Here is a 19737-nt window from a genome sequence, read left to right on the forward strand (position 1 = left end):
CAGGAATTTCAGCTAGGACGGAGCAGGCCTTCAGCTACCTGGGCACAATTTATGCTTGGAATTGGCATCTACAGGTGTTTCAATGCAGTAAATTAACTCAGCCTTACGGTGAAGTTAATTAATTTACTATGCCCTAATACCAGTGCACATGTAAACAATGACACCACTATGCAACTAATTAGTCTACTCCTCAGTAAATTGCATGTGTAGATGTACCCACAGCAAATGAAAGAGCAACTCAATGTGAAGTAGTATTAATCTACAATGGCTCCTTATGCTTCCCAATGTTTTTCACTAACACTTGTTTGTTTGAATCTAAATTTGATAACTGAACTATAAGAGCACTGTGGCCAAACTAAACAAGTGATTTCTGTTGCAGTTTCATAGTGGGTCCAGACTGGTATTATCAAACACCTGTGCCATTGCACTGCCTTCTGGGAACCTATAATCCAGTTCTTGGCCCAGCTTCCTAAAAATACTGGTTTCAGGACAGTTTCAGCTTTCTGAGAACACAGGGGAGAAACAGTCAAATTCTGATTATTTCTTGGGGAAAGCCAATAATTCCAGGTATTTAGTGTGTTTTATTCAGATAACAGGTTTCCAACAAATGTAACCCCTGCAAAATGAAATATGGAAAGTAGAGCAGGCAGGTCATTTAAGCAATGATATATGTACTGTTGGACAGTAAAAGGAAAATTATGCATGCTATCAGGATTGCAAGTCTTATCCTAAGACTGGTGCAACAGTCTGTGTACATTGGGACTATTTCTGTGTATGAATATGGAATGCACTATTGGCATGCTGGAAGAACCAAGTGTAATTAACTGGTGAGAATATGTTACACACTTGTCTCTGTACACAATATACAGATAATACAAATTAGTATCGAGTACTAGTTGGTTTGAGGGTCTTGGCTTTTCAGTTCAAGTTGTAGCAGCACATAGTTTTAGTTCTGGAGGTCTCCAGTTCAATTTATAGTCAGTCATTCAAGATGATGGCCATTACCCAAGTATTAGTTAGCATACCAATTTCCTCTGCAATAGAAAAGATCCTTCTGTTCATTTCAGATCCAAGAATCAAACATAGCAGACAGAGACACAGAAGGAGATCTTGACCTGGTATTTTTGTTGGAGAGTTCCAAAAATTTAACTAAGAAACCACTAGAGTTTTCCCATCTTTTTACAGCTGGTGGAACGGTTTTCTAATCTTTCCTCTTCAACTTGCTGAAGTGAAAAGATGCATCTTGCATGGAATATTATCCTGAGGCTACACACATGGGGAAAAAGTCAACTATGGGCACATCTACATGTGCTGATTTAAGGTGCATTAGCCATTTTTAAGGTGCATTAACGGCACAGGTCTACATTTGCGTGTCCTTAATGCACCTTACGAATGGCAGTTTTAGGCTATTCATACCAATTTGATACTTGCAAAAGTTAAAGTGCCCTAAAGTACATTTAGTTGTGCTAAGGTGCACTAACACTGTATGTCGACTGACATGGGACTAACCTTAGTCCCAAGTTGGTCCGCACAGAGTGTTAATGCACCTTAATATGTGTATGTGTAGACACACACCTAAATTGACTTAATGCACATTAGGCAAATGCGCATTAAGTTTAGGCATGTGTAAAAGCATGTGTAGACATGCCCTATATTTCTTAATAAAGTGGAATAGTTAAGTATTTTAAACCCATGCTACGTTCCTTTTTTTTTTTTTTTTTTTTTTTTGCAAAGTCTACCCCCACCTCATTTCAGAGCCTGACAGCATTTTCTTAAAAATGTTTTGATAGCTGGAAACCCCATTTTCTTCATGAAAATAGTAATACATATTTATTTCCCTCTGATTTTTCCCCACATTTATTGGACTTGGAAAGGTTGAGTGTTCGGGCCTATGTGGCTTCTTTTTAAAGATTATTTTGTTTTGTATTCATTTTGTATGGCGCTCTCTGAATGGACCAAATAATGAACAAATTTTAAAATTCAACTAAAGGCACTGGAAAATACAAATTTATAGAAAAATTATTTTATTCATGCAGCAAAATGTTGCCAGCATCATGACCAACCAGTCAATAAAAGATACTCTTGCACTAAATAGCATATTTAAAGAGACGTGCCTTTCATTATCTGCTCTAAAAAACATTTCACACTATTGTAAAAAGAACAAACAAAAAAACCTCTTTTGAGACCGTCTCTCTAGGTTTTGGCTGTCCCTAGTATTCCTGTCTCTGGGCAACTTAAACCATAGATCTTCTCTTTAATAGCTACCACCACTACTTTTCATACATTCAGGTGGAAGAATGAGCTACCTGCCTAAGTGAATCAGCAGAAGCAACTTAACCATTTCTCAGCATGATCACAAGCTATTGGGTAAACACTGCCAGCCAATTATACCAACAGTCCAGACATTTGGATAAAGTATTAACAATAATACCCTTTAATTCAACTAGCTGAGTGGCTCCTTCAGCCTGACAGAGCAGTGTTTGGAAACTGACAGCCCTAATTACTCAGAGTAAAATACTTCACTAATTGCACGCTTACTCTAGGCAGAAGGCAGGGATGATTTATATCTTATGGACTAAGTAAATCAGATGCATAAGCTTTCGCAAGCAGCAGCTTACTTTGTCAGAGGCTAAGCAAGCTGCTGTTACAGTCATTCCAGAGTCAAATTTATATTTCTCTAATCCAGAGCAATTAACCATTTGTTTCAATAATCTGTTTTACAGTAATTGTAAAGTCTAATTAAACAGTCTTTAAATATTTACATAGCTATAATTTGAGACCTGACATATTATAAAAATGTACTTTATCGTGCAAATGCAAATGGTTTAACAGGAACTGTTTAGTAAGAATAATGTATGTATGTTTTCTTCACAGATATTTCTAGTATTTCACAGACATTTCCCTGTGAAGGATTCATTCACATATTAAGAAAGGCCACCCAACTCACAAATAAGAGTGCTCATGAATGAGCCACTAAAGGTTTCAATCCTTAAACTGGCAGCATGAGGCAGACTTATGCACTCTCATGAATCCCCATTGCCCTGATGGGGACTCCAGATGTACACAGGTATGTGCCTAGGCCAGGTCACTTCCAAGTTCAGGACTTTACTATAGACACATTATTCAATCCTGGGGATTCCTATTTCACTGCTCTGACATAAGGTCAGGCCAGGAGTGCTTAGTATCAAATATAGTTCCATAGCAATAAATACTTCAGTTGGTAGTTAGAATTTGCAGCATGTCAGATCCCAGATGCTGATCTTGTTATTGTTCAAAACACAGAAATCTCATTGTTTCTGTTGGAAGTTTCACATGCACAGCAATTATAGAATTTGTTTGCTCAAGAGGCTGTTGAAACTAGTTACTACCATTTTCTTTAAAAAAAAAAAAAAAAAAAAAAGAAGGATGTTAATTAATATTAATGTCTATTTGCAGCTATGCCTCAGAGCCAGCTTTGTACAAGTCCCAAGTCCTGACAAAGCAGTCCTAAAAAACACGGTAGAGTTCTTGCCCAGCACGGTAGAGAATCTTACGGAATCATAGAAACGTAGGTCTGTATCGGACTTCAAAAGTTCATTTTCTTTCAGGCAAGAACTATCCCTAACAGATGCACATCTAACCTGTTCCTAAAAATCAAAACTAAAACATTCCACAATCCTCCAAAGCAACTTGTTGCTTAACTATTATATATTTAGATAGCTTTTCCTAATATCCGCCTGTAATAATCTCCCTTGCTACAGATCACTTCTTGTTTTATCTGCATGTCCACTGGAAGACAATTGAACATCGTTCTATTTTTTCCAAACAATTCTTGCCTTAGGAAGCAAACCCTATTAGTTCAAGCTTTCATCAGAGATCATGATTTCTTAAACTTCATACCATTTTTGTTCCTCTTCAATGAGTTTTCACCACTTTGTCTGCCTTTTACAAATGTGGTTCCCACAACTGGACCAGACAGCCCAGCTGGGGTCTCAAGAGAGCAGAATGATTATGTACTCTGTCTTATATCCAGCTCTCCAATTAATACCATACCTGAATAGTTCTGCTTAGTCACAGTAGCATGATGCATGTCTAGATGAGTTCACACGTGTTTCCACTGGGACAAACAGCAGCAGCACTAAGTTGTGCTGTTACTTGTCCCCAGCGAACGCCCCTGCATGCACGCTCTGGTATGCAGCAAATTGCCCCAAGTGAGGTAGGAGAGGCTGGGGACAGCATCTAGGCTGGCCCCAGCAACCTTACCTGGGGCCTCCTGGGGCTGTGGTGGCAGTGATCCAGACGCATGGAGCCTGGCCAGCAGCTGGAGCATGTCTCTGGCCAGCCAGGCTCGGGTTTTGCTGGCGCACACTGAAGCCACATGTGCTGCCCCATTTTTTTTAGATTTTTTTTTTTTTTTTTTTTTTTTTTTTTACATACCGGGATTTCCTGGTATCTAATTTTGGCTTTGTGCTGCAAATATGCAGTGCGGAGAACCTTTTTATGTGCACCGCGTGCAAAGCACGCATGCATGCTCATCTAGACATGCCCGTGGTGCTGACAGCTATTCAGTATGCAATACATTATAACACCAGATCTTTTTCTTCAGTACTGCTTCCCAATCAGTTATTCCCTATTTAGAATCACGGGGTTGGAAGGGACTGCAAGGGTCCGTCTGGTCAACCCCCTCAGACAGCCCAAGCTATTCCTAAATCATCTCTGTCCAAAACCCATCCAGCCTCCTCTTGAAAACTTCCAAGGAGGAGATTCTGTAATTTCCCCAGGCAGTCTCTTCCATTGCCTTACTGTTCTAGCAGAAAACAAGTTTGTTCATTTTTTGTATTTAATAAAACAGAACATCTTATGCACAGCACCCATCTTGTTCTTTGCTATTAGATTCTGTGTTCTATATGCTGCCCCAAGTTTTTAGTCAGGGTTGAAGCTGAAAGCTTATAGGAAAAAAAAGTCTTCAAATATTTGGAGAAGTGGTTATATGAAGGAAGGTGATATACTATTCTCCGTGGCTGCATAAGACAAGGAGTAATGGTCTTAAATTGTAGCAATAGAAATTTAAGATGGATATTAGGAAGAACTTTCTCACTGTGAGGGTGATTAAGCATCAGAAAAGACTACCTAGATAGATTGTGGAATCTCCACCCTTGGAAGTTTTCAAGAACAGGACAGATAGACACTTGTCTAGGATAGTATAGATAGCTCTGAGCAGCTGTCAGACTACATCACCTCCAGACGTCCCTTCCAGCTGTACTTTTCTCTGATTCTATGACATTTAACAAATGGAATAGTTGAAATTAAGGCAGGGTGGAAGTCTGATTAATTCATGCCCAACATATCCCTCAATAGGTTGGAGGGTATCTCAGACAGTTGGCCTCATGCAGACCTCCTGCTGATGGCCACCTTAGGCATGGGCCTGGGCAGTGGTGTGCCTTTTCCATGACAGCCTCCAGCCAGAGCATGTTTACTCCCACCTCTTCTGTTTACAGAATCCAAATGAGATACCCAAGAAATACTGTCCTGTCTCCTGTTGTTTCTCAACACTACATCTGGTCTCTTCTTCTATTCCTCTCCCTGAATACCAAGTCCTCCAGAAAACTCCAATTAAAACTTAATTTTGACATCTGCCCTCTCAGAGCTTACTTTTTACCTCCTCCTGACTATACCTTTAGGCCCTTTGCTCTTAGAGAACAGCAATTCACTGTACCTTGTTCTCTTAACCCAGAGCCCAAACCAAAGCCTGAGCATCTTCCTCAGCCAGAAAGGTTGCACACTTAAGCCTCTCATGTTCAGAAAAGCCAAGTCCTCTAGCCGTTTCCTTGCTTACTCAATGACCTGCTTCCAGTTGCAGTCATGAAGACAATTAGAACTTGTTTCCTGGTAAGATCTTCTTTGTCAGCATAGCATTTATACATCCTGTCATGGCAAACAATTTAGGATTGGCCTCTTTGGGGCAGGATTCATATATTTGTAATGTTTTTATATAACACGTAGTACAATAGAGTCTTAGTATACTACCAGAGTTCACAGGCATTATTACAATACAAGTAATAAAAGCCTCTTCAGGTGAACAGGTCAGTTCTTGCCTTGAAACTATTAATTCAGCCTCAGGAAGACACATACTGTACCAATTTGACTCATTTCATGTTTGAAAGGAGATTTTGGTTAACATAAGTGATAGATTTTTATAGCAATGTATTTACATTTACAGAAATACTAAAAAGGGTGCTTTATCCATACATTATCTGTAAATGGGCTGAAATTCTGAAGCATAAACTGAAATACCAAAGGCTGAATTCCAAAGCTGTGGGATCATGGAATACAAGGGGCCCTAATTAGGCTAGGCAAGAATTGGCAATGGTAGATGATTAAAAACTAAATTGAAGCTGAGGAGTTTGAGAACCACAAAGCTAGTTATTGCATGTCAGCTCCAATAGGACAAATGTTACTTTGTTGAAATCCTTGCAGAGCATTCAAAAAGACCACAACATCCTGAAACAAAAAAATGGGCTCATGCCTCATCAGCATTTTTTTGCTTCCAGAAGAACTTTGAAAGTTCTTTGCTGTCTCTTTCTCAAGTTTTCCAGTGATGAAACTTCAGGAATGTGAATGATATTAATCCATTCAAATGGTAGTATGGAGTTCAATAAGTGCTCTAATGGAGCAGTCTGAGTGAGGGAGCAGAGTAATGAGATGATGAACCCAAGGTCTAGATCATTTGCTCTAGTACAGCATTTTTCAACCTGTGGGTTGAAAAATACATGAAAGTGTCGCAAACAAAGTTTAAAAATGGATCAACAAATTTTAAAAATGGATTATCCTTTAAAAGGAGAAAAATGTGGGAAACCATGGCTTTTCCTTTGCAGACTGTCAGACTTCTAGGTTGCAAGGGGTTGCTAGGGGCCAACCCTGCCCCACACCCCCTCCCACCCCACACACACCTCCCCCTACCCCACACACTGGGGGCAGGGGTCAGCAGGTCAGGAGTGAAGGTCACTGGGTCGGAACTGGCCAACGTTTACAAATGGGTCCCGGTACAAAAAAGTTTGAGAACCACTGCTCTAGCACACACTGGAGCTGTACTAGAAGGGAAGAAGGAGCTTTCACCGCACTCCCTATGTTCACTGCAGTTCACCAGGAATCAGACTGCAGACATCTGGGCATACAACTGAATATCCTTCTAGAGACTCTACTGGTTCAAATTTCCCATGATGCCCTAGTGGGGAGGACATCAGGAAGGGGGAGATTCCTCTCCTTCTGGAACAGCACAGCTCTGGACTTGGACTTGTGGCCCACAGTAAGAAAGGATGATTTTGAGATTAAGACACTGAGTTGAATCTTAAAGATCAAGGGTAAGGTAAAAATCCAGATTGGTCCCTAGCTGCCTCCAGCTTTAGTGTCATAATGGCTAAAAATTAGGTGCCTGGACCTAGGAGGAAAGACAGACCTGAGGAAGGACACACTGTGCCCAAAAGCTTGCCTAACATCTCTCCTAACTATGTAGTTTGTCCAGTACAAGATATCATCAAAATACTCTCATTTCTTGCATACTATTGGCTATAATGTCATCAACTTTAAAATGAGAGTTAATGACATCTTGGTGATAGCAAAGGACTTATCATAGTGATTTTCAATCAGGACGATGTGGTACCCTAAGGTGCCATGAAATGCTTTTAAGGCTACTGCACAATATTAGCACTGTTAGATGTACAAACACCTACACATGATTCAAAAGATAAACCCAGTGATTTCAAATAGCATCAAAAACATTCTGACCTGTTACGCTCTTTCTGTGTTCTTTGCAACAGAAGAATTACTCTATTGAACGCAATTGAAAGCTAAGAGCCACCATTTTCTGAGAGTTGCTTTGTGCCTAAAAAGGTCGAGAACTACTGACTTAAATGATATAACTACAGAAGCACTGTTACAAAGGGCAAAAGTGTAAAAAATTAAAGGGCTGAAACTGCATTCAGAGGGGATCGAGCAAGATCGTGTGTGGATTAACTTTAATTAGTTTTTAACACACTTCTCACTTGTGTCACATGCCCTAAACATCTGGATCTTGTTTAAAGTAAAAATTGGGTTCTTAAATATGTTTTTACTTGCTAATGATTAGCTTCAGTAAAAGATGTCTCTTGGGCTGATACAATATATACAGTAAATTTATGGACACATTCAAACATATATTAGGAGCTGCTTAACGCATATCAAATAACTTTCCAGTAATAACCACAAAAACACAGAGGAGAGCAAGGGGAATTATCTACTCTATTCTATGGTTTATGGCTTTTAACCAAAAATGAAAATAGGCATCAACTATCCTATTTCTCCAATTAAGCAAGCATGATGGGAAACACTCTTTTCCATCTATAATCTTGCATATATGAGTTTCCCTCTAAATGCATTGGGAAGGTTTAGGGAAATAAAGCAGATGAAGTGAAACAAAGTTTATATCAAAGAACAGACTAACATGAGTTTCAAACATTTTGGAGCCTGCCTACCACAATAACTAATAAAATTACATTTCAGTCAATGTAAGAATACTATAAATATGTTTTGGTACAGATCCTGAAAACTTTGCCTGAAAATTAAGTTCTTGACTCATTTGCTTGGGACAGCACACTCTTCTACTTGCATAGTTTATTTTTTGTCATGCAGTTTTAAATTTTAAGAGTACTGCTCAACTGAAATTACTTTGTTCTGATTATAAAAGTCTTTTTCCCTCAAAGGGAGCCATACAAATTGCATATGACTTATACATGGGGTTGACCTACAATCAACACTGACAATCTTAATTTTGTACCTGTCCTGCAGTATTTTTTGTGCATGCATGCAGTAAAAATACCAAGTCAGAATTTTCTTCCATGCAGTTTTAATTTTGGTATGTTTGGTGCATTTAATCCTTTGGGTCCTTTCTTAATTTTTTGTTTCTCCTGTAGGATTTTGTAAGGGTAACAGCAGTTCAAGGCCTTTATCTATAGTTATCAACTTATATTAATTCAAAAAGCTTTTTCCCCCTAAAACCAAATCTGAATATATGGAGGTTACCTTATAATCAGAGCAATACAGCACGCAACTCTTACAAACAAAACTTATTTGTTTTGGTTTGTTATTTTATCCACTCTTCTCATACATTGGTCTTAACATTTAAATATGTATGAATTTACTCTGTAATATTTTAAGTGAGATGCCTCCATATTTAACATTTATGAATGCCTAGCTGCATTAAAAAAAGACATCTGGGTTATCTATTACTTTACAAGAACTGAATGTCTTTGTACTGTGCCAGTAAAATTATATATACATTTATATACATAGTTTCTCTGCGTCTCACACACACACACACACACACACACTTTTAGACCAAAATTACATTCTGGAGAGATGCACATCTTATAGTACCCATGAATTTGCAAAGTGCATTCAGGAGATGTTTCAATCACAGCTTTGTTATACTTTGCACTGTTTATTTCAAAGCCTGCTGTTAAATGAATGCTACTGTATTATTGTAAGATATATAATAAAGACAACTTACGGGAGGCCCAGTTTCCCCTTTTGGGCCTCTCACATCTTCCATTTCAAACAGTTTCTCAAGATCGTCATAGTCATAAGCATAACTGTCAATATCCATATCATAACTATTTTCTGCATTATAAGACTCATCAGCATCAACTGCATCTTCCCTCCACGGATTAAGCTGGTTATCCAAGGATGAGTCCACAATATCCCTGTACAGAGTTGTGTTTAAAATTTGCTGTATTTCCACAGGTTCATCTAAATGCTGCTCCACTTCGTTATCCTTTCCTGTGTTTTTCATTTTACTGTGATATACAGAAGAGACCAGAGGGGTCTCCTTGTTTGTGCCTGCATTTTCTGTGCCATTGTCTGAAAGATTTGGATGCAATTTGGGCATTTTTTTGGTGTCATTCCTCTTTCTGTCCAGGTCTTTTTGATGAAATAGCAGACTAAAATTATCTTGGATATTAATTTTAGGTCTAGTTTCGATGGGCAGGAGTTCAGATTTAGCAAGTTCTGTTGAAGAGATATTTGTTGACTTCTTGGGATCTGGTAGAGTATGGACTATTCCAGTATTGTTAACAGGAAGGTGTGATGCTTTTTTTCTTAAATAAGATGATATATGTTCTGACTCCCTTTTTTCATCAGATGGTTTGCTTGGAAAGTAGACCTCAGCTGATGTGTGGGGAACTGCCGGCAGAGATCGGTATGTTTCAGCTTGACGACATTGTTTTTTCACATATTTACAATAGTTTGCAGAGGCTTGTGCAGAAGGGATAATATCCAACTGACATATTACTCCTTCAAAACTGACAGAATGAGAGTTCATCCTTCCCAAGGTAAACAAACCATCTAAATCAAATGCCTGCACTTTAGAAAGTGTTTCCCTGCTGTAATACTTCTTTCCGCAATCAGCAAACAATGAGACAGTCTTGTCTCTAATGTCAATAGCAAATGAATGCCATTTTTCATCATGAACACTGTAATCAAAATATACTGAGGCCTTCCCCCCTATATACACCACTACCTTTCTTGGTAGCAACTGTATACCAAACCATAGTCTATTTTTGTTTCTAATACTGAAAAGAAAAGCATTATTGACTCTGAAAGAATGCAACCCAATCAGTATTGTGAGCTGATGCCCTAGATTTGATGGTATGACTTGAGTGATGGGAGATTCAATGTGGGCATCACTGGTTAAAAGAACTCCTGATGTTGTTAGGCGAACCCCCTGAGGTAATGGAGCAGATGATAATGGCACTGTAGTCACTGTAGATGAATGTTGTGCATCTGTCCCAAGACCTAACTGGTGAAGAACATCTATGCCTGCAAAAAAAGAAAAGGGGGAGGGGGGAGATGATAAGCTTGTTAGTGGAATACAATGTTATCTCATATTTACCTGAATCGAAGACAACCCTGAATCTAAGACAACCCCCCAATAATTAGATTACATACATGGAAAATTTATAAATTTGCTATAATTTTCCAGGTACAAAATCTAATTATCAGAGGGGTGCCTTGAATTCTTCCCCCTTGTACCCTGGCTAGAGAAGGGAAAGCAATGGCTGGGGGGATCAAGTCCCCTCATATTTAAGTCCTCAGCCTCCCTGCTGCTCTGATACCTGCACTCCTCCACCCCTAGCTCCCCCAATCTCTGTCCCTTCCCCCCCCCCAACTCCCCATGGTCTCTTCCCCTTCCTCACCACTCTCCCCAGTCTCTCTACCCCACCAACTTCCCAAAATCTCTGCCTCTTCCCTCCCCCTCCCCCCCAATTTATTATCAGATGCTGCTTGGGTTCTGTTTCCTCCTGGGTCACAGAGCTTAGCGCACAGAAGCGCAGCCCTTGCTGGGCCACGCACAAGTGGTGGCACAGTTGATTGGCAAGGCAGAGGATGGAGTTTCCATGTGCTCCGTGCTGGAGAGAAAATCCAGCCCAAGCTGGAATTAATTTGTGTCTGACAGTAAAGGGGGAGAAAGGAGTGGTGGGAAAGGGGCAGAAGCAGCATAGGGCAAGCAGTGAGGGAGAAGAGGCAGTGATTGTGGGTCTGACTCTAGCCCTGACCTGGGCTCAGGGCCAGGGTCAGAACCGCAGCAGCTGCCTGCCCCATCCCTACTACATATGCAAATATAAGATGAGGGACTTTTTCCCCCATGTTGACTGGGGGGAGAACCTCATCTTAGATATAAGTAAGTATAGTCAGTTATGATATACATGCTTAAGCCTGGCCACGGGACCAGATCCCACCCCTGGTGCCTTTTGATCCAGCCTGTAATGCTCCAAGTGCTAGATCTGGCATGCAGTGTGCAAAGCTGGACAAAGGCAGTGTGAGGTCCTGGGGCCCAAATCCTGGCATGCAGAGCCAAGCAGAGGCAGTGCAGGGTCCGTGGGCCCCAATCCCAATCCAGCAGTCTGGATCTGGGTGTGCAGACCCAATCCTGTGGGGTCCAATCCAGTCTGCGGACCAGCCTCACATCACTTATTTGGCTTGCAGGGCCAAAAGATTGAGCACCACTGATATAGATATAGATATCAGTGGTGTGTGTGTACACACCCTCCTACACGCTAGACCACTGTACCTTAATAAAACAGTATTTCACAGAACGAATGCACTGTATACAGCACTGTATATAGCACTAGGCTACTAAATCCCCAAGGTAAAGTGCATCAGTGTATAAATAGAGCACAGAAACACAATTAAGACCAGTTAACCTGTTGAATAAAATAACCCTCACCTTGTTTCTTTAAGAATGTCCACTCCTGTGATAACACCCTCAAAAAAAGATATAGGCAGAGGAAGTGTATGACAAGTCTCTTACAAGCTAACCCTGCTCACAAGAACACCTACCCATCATTCCATCTTGGTGACAGCCCTTAAAAACAAAATCTGTAGATCCCACTCGCAAAACTGATGGTTTGCCAAGGACCTACATAGAGCTCTTGTGCTTCCCCCCTGCGTCTAGCTCCCAGCATCTCTGTGGTTTCTTGATAGCATGGTTCCACTGGAGATAGATGTTGGTGGCTCCCCCCCAAGAGATGACTCCTGCAGCGACCTTGTGGCAGGGTATAAGGAACTGTCCATGGAGTATACCTCTTTTCAGGGATGCTGCAGGATAACATCACAGTATGCTACACTTTTACATTCTCCTAAATGTGGGACAGTTATTTTGTCAAATGGCAAGATCCCCAGTTCCTGTCCTTTCGTCTTTTTTCAATATGTTGTGAAAGCAGAATCCCCACTTACTCTGAATTCATATCCTCTACTGCTCTGTTACTTCTCTAGTGTATTCATGGTCATGAGGACATAAACTCATACCAGCTAATTTTAAATACAGTTTGAAATTAGACAAAATATGTTGCACTCTCTCTGGCAACTCCCCCATGCACTACTATGATGCTTTGCTCCTTGGTCTGAACATTACTGAAAGCACAGCAAGCAGAATTTTATTTAGAGGGATAACAGCTAATATAAAGCATCATAATAGAGTCCCTGGCTTACAATTACATGCAGAAGTAGATCTGATAGACTAGATACTTCATGCCCTCTGAACATTATGATTTTGCTGTGTGAGAAAGAGCTTCTGCCTTTCCACGAACACCCTCTCTCTGTCAATGCCCTGTACAGTAATGAGGCTGGCTTCAAAGGGAATTATTTTCCAATGTCGTTGCCCTCAAGTGTGGATATCTGTGCCAAGATATAATCAGGTAAAAAGTAAAACAAAAAATTTCCCAGAGGAATAAAGGACGGTGGTACAAGAACAGAGTGTTTGTCCTCTTCCTTTTTCTCCACTCAGTTTACTTATAAAAGCTACAGATGAGGTAAGCAGTGCAGAAGTAGAAACAGGAACAGGCAAGGTAAAGGAGAAAACTAGCAGAACGGAAGTGTCAGTGATTTCCATCTTTTGGCTCTCAGGCTGAAAAGTGCCCATCCTGCCATTCCCCTTTCTATTAAGAAAGAGGTACAGCTATACAAAAATAATTTTTAACTGGGCATTCAGCAAAAGAGAAAGAAATCCATCCAGATTTGTCATTCATGTGTACATATCTTTTATGAGCTAGCTGCTACCTGTATGGTATACCTCAGAAAGACATAAGAAGTAATTTTGACTCTGGGTGAAGAAATAGGCAGCTTTCCTGCCACAGAGTGGATCAATAAATAGTCTAGTATTTCATCTACCAGATTTACTTCTGCATGTGACTGTAAACCAGAGACTCTATTATGATGTTATATATTAGCCATCATCCTTCTTTAAGTAACGTTCTGCATCCTTTGTTTTCAATAATGGTATTCAGACCAAGGAGCAAAGTATTGTAGCAGTGCTTGGGAAGTTGCCAGAGAGAGTGCAGTATATTGGTTGCAAGCTGGCCATTGGTTAAATATATTTGGTATTTATGTGCATAAAGTTAAACTGTGCTGAAGTTGGTGGGTATATCAGCTGCCTTTCATTCAGGATAAAGGTAATGAAGCCGTTAAGCTTCTTTATGTAACTAGGTAGCTGAAGCAACCAAGGCAGTATTCAAAACAGGCTTGAGTAGGAGTTAAAACATGTGGCCCAAGGGAGTTTCCTTCAGGACTGATATAGCAAATTGCATTGGAAGTGCGTCTCTCTGGGTTCTATGAAGGAAACCAGAATTAAAAAAAACAACTGAACAGGAACAGGAAGGAGAGAAGCACCTACAGTTTAGCTTTAAGAAAAAGTAAAGAGAGATTTTAGTTTGAGCTGGCTAAAAGACATTTGGAATTGAGAGCAAAGAAACTGTATTGAAGATACTTAGACTTCATTATCAATTTCTTCCTGAACTTTGGCTAGCTGGGCTAATAGTATGTAATGGGTGGACTGAGATAACTACTCCTGGCTGGAAAGTGTCAGCACTTTCTAACACATTGATGGTGGTGGTAGAGAACTGTGTACTATATTAAGTTGTGTATGATTTAGGTAAATAAAATTAACAGGTGGTATAACTGAAATTTAAAGTGCCCACTAGATATAGAGATTGCCTGACAAAGTTCAGGGAGCAGAGACACAGTTACAAATAAAATGAAAAGACAGTAATGGAAACAAATGGATGTTCACAATCGTTAGTGGGAACTAGGTTTCCTTTCCCAACCCTCCCTCTCACTGTTTACTGAACATATTAAGAGTAAATGTTCTGAACAGACACTTCTTGGCTCCAATTCTATAAACAAAAAAATGCAAAAAAGGCTGGAGATTTCCTTGAAAGTGTTTTAAACTTCGGAACCAAAAGCACAAACCTGAGTGCATTGTACAGGTTGAAAATTAGTTACACACCTTGCAGTGCTTTTAGTCATCTTAGAGAGCTTGTGGTGGTGCCAAGATTACACTGGCAGGTAGCCAGCAGACTGAGGCTCAAGGAAAGTATATCTTTGGAGGAAGTCATGTATTTCTGCCAATTTCTCAGGATGTTCTGCCTCAAAGCAATTAATTTATCTAGGCTGCATTTTAATCTGTCATAAACTGATAGCAAAAGCTTGGTTAAAAAGCAATTGCAAAGTCTAATGTATACGGTAATATTTAAAAAAATCCTCTCCCATGGGTCAAATTCTGTCTGGTCCATACTTGGCTGCACAGGAGGAAGGTTGTACAGTAAAAGCTGTGTTAACCGGCAGTCTACTATATCCAGAATACTCTATTAACCGGAATTTCCGGCTGGCCAGCCGGACGCATGGGGAGGAGGGCAGGGAAGGGGGGCAGCTCGCATGCGGCAACCGCAGCCACCACACATCACTCTGTGCTGCTGTCACTCCACATGCAGCCGCTGCCACACTCCACCCCACACCCTCCCAAACCCCTGCCTCAGATAACTGGAATTTTAGATACCTGGCACTCCCCTTACCCCACTCATGCCAGTTAACACAGCTTTTACTGTATTTGCAATGTTCTTGTAAAGGCCAGGCAGCATTGCAGACCTGCAGAGGTCTTTATAGAGGCTCCCTTAGGACACACAACACCAGAGAGGAGGAGGAGGAGTGGTTCTGACAACTCTGAGAGCACAGAGAGTAGTACATTGCACTGCACTAAGTGGAAGCATCATGTGCCTGATGTTCACATAAGGGCACTAACTCTGGACTGTGCCTAAAAAGCCCTTTGTATACTTTGCTTTCAGAATTTTGCATTTGGAAAATGGCAGGAGTAAACATGGTCTCTGTCAGAAGGATTACAAAGCAGACATATCTCTTAAGCAAGCTTAGCAATTAAGAATTGGTTTTACAATTATTTTTGAAAATACTATATCTTACTCTGAACTTATAAGAAAAATTGCCAACACAGACAGTTAAATCCCTCCCATGGAGGGATTTCACACAGTCCTGTCTGCTTTAAAAATACCACAAAGGCAGAAATCCCTCAGCTGGCCAGCTAAGTTACCCTCAGCACAATATTATCACAGGGTTTGACTGCATTATGCACTGCCCAAAGAAAGGGGCAACAGAGCTGCACTACCTTAAGGGAGCACTAGGAAGTATTGTCCTTTAAAGAGTCAGACCGCCTCCCAGAACTTGTCTGCTGTACACTCTTTAGAGGATTACTACCCACTCGCCCAGTGCAGCCATGGGCTGGTGCATGTGTAGGAAGGGACAAAAAAAGAGAATGGGGGTATGGCCCTGACTGACATCACAGTCAAGATGAGGGAAGGAGGAACTGTTTGCTAAAACAGGAATATAGTGCACACTCTTTGTATGGCCAGCTTAGTAGAATCATGGGCAAAGGAAAAGAAAGAGTCAGAGAACACAATGAAAAAGCATATACATTATTTCCCATATCCCCCAAATGCCTGTTTAAACAAGTGGCAACACTGGAGGGGTCTAAACACAAAAGCAAATGCATAATGAGCAGGCAATTACAAAAGATTAAGCAGCAGTGAACTACGTCTGACTCTCCATCATCTACAGGTAAACATGCAGCTACAAACTCTATTGGAGGATATTAGATTCCTTATCAGGTTTGTGGTTTTTAGCATCCAGACTATTGGCAGCCCGCAGAGTTTCTGGAAGATTCAGTCTTCTTAATTCTTTCCTTGCTATAATACTCATTATGTTTGTCAAGCCATTAATGGTCAATTCTGTTCTTTTCACTTAGTGATGTCTGTCCATCATCTGTCTTTACTTGCTCTTGTACTGTTCACGAGCAGATCCAGGAGTTTGTAAAGGGAGGGGCAGGAGCAGCAACCAGTGCTCAGGAGTGGCTGTACCCCCTGCTCCCAGACTCCCACCCCTCCACCAGGGCAGGAAGACTGATGGGAGCATCATCTGAGGCCTTTTTTTTTCTTTTTTTAAGTCCCTCAAACAAGTAAGAATCTTCCCTCCCCTCCCCTCTGGGCTCTGCCCTTCTCCTCCCATTCTCTTCTATTCTTTCGACTAGGCAGACAGGAGGGAAAGGGTGGGGGAGGGAACACCTTATTGGATTCAGGCACTTTAAAAAAATCCCCAGGGTGTCATTGCATGAAAGGAAGGTGTCTGCACCACTGCACACCCCTCTGGATCTGCCCCTGCACCCACTAAATAAGAGCAAAAAGAAGTACTCATTTGTAATGGCTCTTCTTCTTGAAAGCCGTTTAGTTTAACTTGTGGAATCTAACGTTTTCCTTGATCTTTCTGATATCCAAAAACGTTCATTACATTATTCCAACTTTTGCAAGGGGTGAGGAATAGCATGGGGTTCAGCCCTGCCTCTCCCCAGGCCTCTGCAGCACCACGTTTCCAAAGTAGTGAGGAAGTGCTCATCCTCATTTGGCCCCTACTCATCACATCTTTCACTTGTTCTGCATTTTAAAAGATCCCCTTGTTCACAACTCTGTGGATACCTTTAAGAATGTTATGTATAAGTTGTTATATTGGCCCAGAGATCGCAGGAGAGAACAGCAGATCAGTAGGCTAAGAAGGCTTTCTGAATAAATAAGCGTAATCATTTTATAAAAGTTTAACTCCTTGGCCTTTTGAGAACAATACATGATATCAGGAGTGGGGCAGGAAGAAAGAAAAAAGGAGCATCTTAGAATTCCAGAGGAGTTAAAGCTGGCCAGCAATGCAGCAGAAAACTGGAAGAAGTTTAAGCAGAGCTTCACTAGCCAGTGGAGCTGCAGAAAAGGAAGATTCACTTGTGGTAGCTATTTTTTAAAATATAGCAGGCCCAGAAGCTCTGTCTTTTTATAATAGCCTACAACTGCCAGAAGCAGAACAGAAAAGCTATGGCACAGTAATAAAAAAAGTTTGAGGAATACTGTTTACCCAAACAAAATAAAATCTTTGAGCGGTGTAATTTCCACGTGACACCATAGAGGAGTTTGTCAAACACCTTGGACAGCTGAGCCAGATATGCAACTTTGGAGACCTAAAAGAATCCATGATGAGAGGCCACACAGTATTAGGTATAAGGGATACAAGCCTGAGGAAAAGACGGTTAGGATCCTGAGCTTAATTTGGAAAAGGCAGTTAGAATGTGCCAAGCAGCTGAGATAGCAAATGCCAGGCTCCAGAAGCTGAAGGAAAAAGCAGAACAAGCTGAACTAGACAGGATTACAAGACTGCAAAAATCTATGGCAACACACAAACAATACAGAAAGGAGGACCTTACTATGAAGCAGGCAAAAAGGCCAAAGATAATTACTTGAAGAAACAATAGTCAGCTGCAGATGCTATGGAGGTTACCACAAACCCACGTAAAGCCCTGCATTTGGTAAGTGCTGCAACAAATGCAAAAGATTCAATCACTTTGCAAGAGTTTACAGAAAGGAGCAAGATGCATCACACAAGAAATGACAGGTGTATGCTTTATGCAATGAGGAAGTGGAAGAATTCCTCATTGGCACAATGCAAGAAGAAGTTAATTCTTGGATTAGTCACGGAAGCCAATGGACTAAAGGTAACTTTTAAGTTAGATACAGGGGCACAGGTCAATGTAATACCAGAACACATTATTCAAAACATGAAAACTAAATCTGTGTACTATGAGAATAAGAAAGTGAAACTTAGAGCATATAATGGAAACATGATTGTAACCAAGGATGTTTTTCCATTGCATGTTAGACACAAGAGAAATATAGTAAAAGTTCAGTTTGTAACAGTCTCAGGAAAGCTAGTGCCAATTATCAGGTTGCAAATATGTAAAATTCTAGGTTTGATTAAGAGAATGGATGCCATTGAGGGACTGGAAAGCAAGAATATAGAATGTATGATGTATTTCAAAGCATAGGGAAACTGTCAACTGAGTACGAGATAGAATTAAGAGAACCAAATACTCCCAACCATACATGCTCCAAGAAATGTTCCCCTTGCACTAAGAAAGAGACTGAAAAAGGAATTAGATTAGTTAACATGGACATCATAGAAAAAATAGAGCAACCAATTGCTTGGGTTCATTCACTGGTCATAAGAGAAAAAAAAAAGATGGATTCTTGAGATTGTGTCTGGATCCTAGCAAATGAACAGATACATCAAAAGGGAACATTTTCCCATTCCTACCAGGGAAGAGGTTTTTGGCAATGTGGCATGAGCTAAATATTTCTCCACTTTGGATGCCTCTTCTGGGTTTTGGCAAATTCCCCTAGAAAAGCTCCTATAGGCCCCCGCAGTGAGGGAGGGAATAGGGCTAGGGCTAGAGCAGGGGCAGGCACTGCCCAGTTGGGGCAAAGCATGGGACAGAGCTGCAAATGGCTCATGTGGGGAGTATGGGGGGGGTGCAGCTCCTTTTGCTGCACACACCCCAGGAGGACATGGGGGTGGGGGGTGTCCCTGGATCTGCACACGGGAGCAGGGCAGGGCGGGCTGCCGCTGCAGGCTGGGGCAGCACCGGGCTGTTCCCAACAGGTGTGTTGGGCCAGGTTGCTTTGGGAAGGGGGTTGGGGGGGGGGGTGCTACAGTGAATTCTGGAGTGGCTGCAGCCCCTCCCAGCACCACTGCCACCTGCCCCAAATGCAGCCCAGCCCAACCCCCACTGGGAAGAGTCCAGCGCAACCCTGGCCCCAGCCCACCTGTGCCCCATGCACAGATCTGGGGGCATGCACCTCCCATGACCTCCTGGGATGAGTGCAGCGATGGGAGCCACCCCCCCACCCACGTCCCCTGGACAAGCCACTCATGGCTCCATCCCACGATCCTCCCTGGCTACACAGTGCCTGCCCCTGCCCCAGCCCCACTCCTTCCCTTCCCTCACTGAGGGGGCCTACGGGAACAGGGCTATGGAACTGCAGCCACTCCAGAAAGAGGGGCGGGGGGGGC

The 19737-nt window shown here is 41.4% G+C and overlaps 1 protein-coding gene across 1 annotated transcript in view; it reads right to left on the bottom strand.

Annotated features, from left to right (window-relative positions):
• The window catches only part of LOC102378337 (collagen alpha-1(XXIV) chain-like), a 182087-nt gene that overhangs the window by 141527 nt on the left and 20823 nt on the right, over window positions 1-19737 (bottom strand). Inside the window, exon 3 of the mRNA XM_025193649.1 lies at window positions 9524-10830. Within this exon, the coding sequence (XP_025049434.1) occupies window positions 9524-10830 (1307 nt within the window). The remainder of the gene's footprint in view (window positions 1-9523; window positions 10831-19737) is intronic.

The sequence above is a fragment of the Alligator sinensis genome, unplaced genomic scaffold, assembly GCF_000455745.1.
Source record: "Alligator sinensis unplaced genomic scaffold, ASM45574v1 scaffold32_3, whole genome shotgun sequence".
Lineage (NCBI taxonomy): Eukaryota > Metazoa > Chordata > Crocodylia > Alligatoridae > Alligator > Alligator sinensis.